A 4005-nucleotide genomic window follows, 5' to 3' on the forward strand; every position below is an offset into this window, starting at 1 on the left:
TTTGTATTTATTTTAGTTTTAGTAAGTTTTTACATTTTTTTCAGTTTGAATTTCAATAAGAAAAAACGGACAAAAAATTGATAAATTAAATGAAATGAATTATAATTATATATTATTATATATATTATATAAATCAGATGAGATTTGTTCTGTCTGCTACAAACAGAAATGATAGGTGAAATTAAATGATGACTTTATTTTGAAAGGTTTACACAGGAAGTTGTCTCAGGCGTGTGACAGTGTGTTTTTGTATTATGTTTTGTTTTTTACTGAAACAGAAGAAAAAACTTTCACATCCAAACAGATTCAAAGGTAAAAACAACTTCATGCTACTGTTCTTGTGACGTTAGTTGCTAGTTAGCTAGTTTGAAGCTAGTTTAATATTAGTTTAATGTCAGATTAGTTGAATGAAAGGTTAGTTACCAGTTAGTCTGGTTAAACCTAGTTTGATGCTAGTTTAGTATTAGTTTAATGTCAGTCTCAGGTTAGTTTAATGTTGATGGTTAGTTTAATATTAGTCTAATATCAAAATAATATTTGTTTCAGGTCAGTTTCACATTGTCTCCACATTTACTCTGTTTAATCTGACGTGTTGATTCACAGACATGATTCAATGTTTCCTGATCATATGCAGATGATTTTTGTTTATATTAAATATCATTATGATTTTAATGCGAAGGGAAAATCAGAATAAATATGTGTTTGTTTTCAATGATATTTAACTGAGATGAGACATGAAGAAAAGTGTGTGTGTGTGTGTGTGTGTGTGTGTGTGTGTGTGTGTGTTGCTGTTTGATCAGATTGTGTAACTGAGGAAAAATCCCTTTTTTATTAGATTCTCTTCCTGTGTTGTTTTAATTTTTGTTGTGCTGTGGTTTAGATGATTCATGTTAATTTGTCTTAAACACTCTGAGGTTTATTACTTCTGATAAACAATAATAAGTGTTTGACATTAGAGTCACATTGAACCATGGGTCAGTTTAAATATTTATTTTATTATCGATTAACCTGTTGATTATTTTCTCAGTTGATTGATTGTCCTTAAAATATAAATTAATACTTATCAGTAATTATCATGGAGATAATTTATTCTTAAAACTAATTTTCAAGATTCAAGATTTAAGATTCAAGATTCAAGAGTTTATTGTCATATACACAACAATTACATTAAGCAGTCGCTGGCAATGAAATGCTTGGGTCACAGGCTCTCTTATAGCAATGCTCAGAATATTACAACCAAAAAAATATTGAATAAAATAAATATAGAATAGAATATCAAAAATTTTAAATATAAAAATAAAATATATATATATAAATATATATATACACCTAAAGAAAAAAACAATAGTGCAATTTTGTGCAATAGTGCAAATATGCTAAGGAGCTGGTTTAGTGGGTTATGGCAGATTGGAGGAGTTTAAAAGTCGTATGTCCTGGGGGATGAAACTGTCTCTGAGCCTGGTGGGGGGGCCCGATGCTGCGGTACCGTCGGCCAGACGGCAGCAGGCAGAACAGTTTGTGGTTCGGGTGATAGAGGTCTTTGATGATCCTGTTGGTCTTCTTCCTACACCGCTGGTGGAGAGGTCCTCCATGGATGGTAGCTCCGTCCTGGGGATGTGCTGGGCAGACTGCACCACCCTCATTTTGTGAAACAACAACAAATATTCTCGACACTTTCAGTTTTTACTGAGTAATGATAAAGATGATTAATCAATGATTTGAGTATTTGCAGGTTAATGTCGTGTCAATCAGTGAATTGACCAATGGTGGAGCTCGTTAGATTTTAAACATTTGGACTTTTCTGGTTCCGGTTGTTTCAGTTTCTGCTGTTTGAAGTTTTTAGTTTTTCTTTGTTTCGTCACAGAAGTCTAAATGGCTGAGTAACTGTTGCCATGGTGACAATACGTGTGTCCTTTACACTTTGGCTGCGTCTTAGCTCAGTTCCGTCTCGTTCATGTGTGTAGACCACAGAGGCCGAACTGAGACGGTCACAGGTTTTCTGAGGTCGGTGAAACCAGCTTGTTTTTGAACATCTGCAGCGTCAGCTGTTCTGGTGGTGCCTTGGTTCCTCGGGGGGGAAAGGAAGCCTTTGAAATGAGACAATGTCGTCGCTCTGCTGTGACATCATCAGTCTTTACCTGCAGCCTCTGAACTGATGTTTCCAAGTTTGAGGTCAAAGGTCAAAGTTCAACAGAAATGTTTTAACATTTATAGATTTTCTAAAACCTATTTTCTGTCTAAACATTTTTTTCCATTCAGCCTGTGAGCAATGCATGATGGTCAATGTTGCCCGGATCAGTGAAACACGTACTTACTCTGTTTGTACTGTCCTGCAGAGGGCGCTACAAATTAAACCCACAGTGTTTGTGGATCTGTTGCGTCATCGGGACTCGTCAGTGGTTGGAATTGTTTCAAAGCTAGCAGCCGCGTGTTTATGCTAAGCTAAGCTAAACCATGTCAGGGAGACAGTGAACAGAGAAACTGAGGATTGTCTCTAAATAATCAGCTGTGAGGAGGAGGAGGAGGAGGAGGAGAAGGAGGAGGAGGAGGAGAAGGAGGAGGGAGAGTGGAAATTCCCTCTGATGTTTTTAGACATGACTCCATCACAGTCAACATTAACACTTTGTTTGGTGTCTGCAGGAAAATCCCTGAAGGAGGAAGAGCAGATCAGCTTCCTGCTGCCGGGAGCAGAGCCCTCATCTTCATCTCACTCCTCTTCATCGGTGTGTCTGCTGCGTCATGGCCGGAGCTCTGAGGTACATTTCATTAGCATGATGATGAGGAGGAGGAGGAAGAGCAGAGTCCAAAAACATGTCTGAGGCTTCATCCACACGATTTAAACAAATCTAAAACCATGTTTGTCCACATGAACACGCCTGAAAACGCAGATCACATGACCACTCACGTGCACTGGGCATGCACGTGTCAGTGTAAACAGCTGTATCATTGTAGAATACAGACTTTAACTGAACAGCAGCAGAGACAACAGGGTCGGTAACACTTTGTTCTCCATGTTGTTTCTACTCTGGGAGCTGAGGCTGGTGGTTTTCTTCATGACGGAGGTCATGTGACAGGAGGTCATGTGACAGGAGACGAATCAGAGAAGGCTACGTCATGACCTGACTGAAAAGATCCAATCAGCAGGAAGCTGATCGTCCATGTCATCCTCTCCGAACTTCTCAGTTTCTGTTCGTCCGGGTTTAAACTCAGCTCCAGAGTTTTCAAAGTAAAACTGAACCAGCAGCGTTTACAAACTTCAGCTTTTATTGAAAGTAAAACTCTGGAGTCGTGAGAACGTCTAAGGAATCTGTAGCAGATGATAATTTTAAAACAAAAACGTTGTTGTGTGGACGGAGCCTCGGAGTTTGTGATGATGTTAAAGGGGACATAGCATGCAAATTCCACTTTGTTAGTGCTTCTCCAGGTTAATGTGGGTATCTGGCTCATGTCTACCAACCCAAACACTGTTATGGTTCCTCTAAGTCAGAAACGTCATGCTTGAGCGACTCGATTGAGCTTCCTGGGTTTTGTGTCGTAACAAGAAACTGGAAGTCTCCTACATGGTCTTGGCCCCCAAATCACGCGGGTTTACACCGAGCTGGCAGAGCTCTGAGACGCAGCGCTGGCCGTTCTCCAGCACGCAGCCGCCTGGCTGTTCAGCACGGGACGAAGCATTTCTCCGCTGGTCAGCCCCATAGACTGTATATATAAGGTCAGCCCGCGATTCTGCTTTCTCCGCTTGTTGTTGTACCCGTTGAATGTCGGGGTTCGGGGTAAATGATGGTCTTCATAGCCCCACCTCTCTTTCTCTCTGTCTGTCTGCTTGTGGGCTTGTAGTGGGGGCAGAGGGGACATTTAATTATGTGATTGGGAAAATTAAAACTCCAGGACAACAAGGGAATACAAAGTATGGGATGCATATTTGATAATTTATATCATATAAAATATGTAATTTATATCGTTTAAAATCATGGGGGAGAGGAGGCTGGCTCATTAGCATTTAAA

The 4005-nt window shown here is 39.7% G+C and overlaps 1 protein-coding gene across 2 annotated transcripts in view; it reads left to right on the forward strand.

Moving 5' to 3' along the window:
- Positions 1-215: 215 nt before the first annotated feature.
- nfkb2 (nuclear factor of kappa light polypeptide gene enhancer in B-cells 2 (p49/p100)) overlaps positions 216-4005 on the forward strand; it is a 21153-nt gene continuing 17363 nt past the window's right edge. Inside the window, exons 1-2 of one of the 2 annotated variants that reach the window (XM_035172376.2) lie at positions 216-312; positions 2641-2756. In XM_035172376.2, coding sequence (XP_035028267.2) covers positions 2740-2756 — 17 coding nt within the window. In that variant the 5' untranslated portion in view covers positions 216-312; positions 2641-2739. The remainder of the gene's footprint in view (positions 313-2640; positions 2757-4005) is intronic. The other variant, XM_035172375.2, reaches the window with a different exon arrangement.

This window comes from Hippoglossus stenolepis, chromosome 12, assembly GCF_022539355.2.
Source record: "Hippoglossus stenolepis isolate QCI-W04-F060 chromosome 12, HSTE1.2, whole genome shotgun sequence".
In the NCBI taxonomy this organism is placed as follows: domain Eukaryota; kingdom Metazoa; phylum Chordata; class Actinopteri; order Pleuronectiformes; family Pleuronectidae; genus Hippoglossus; species Hippoglossus stenolepis.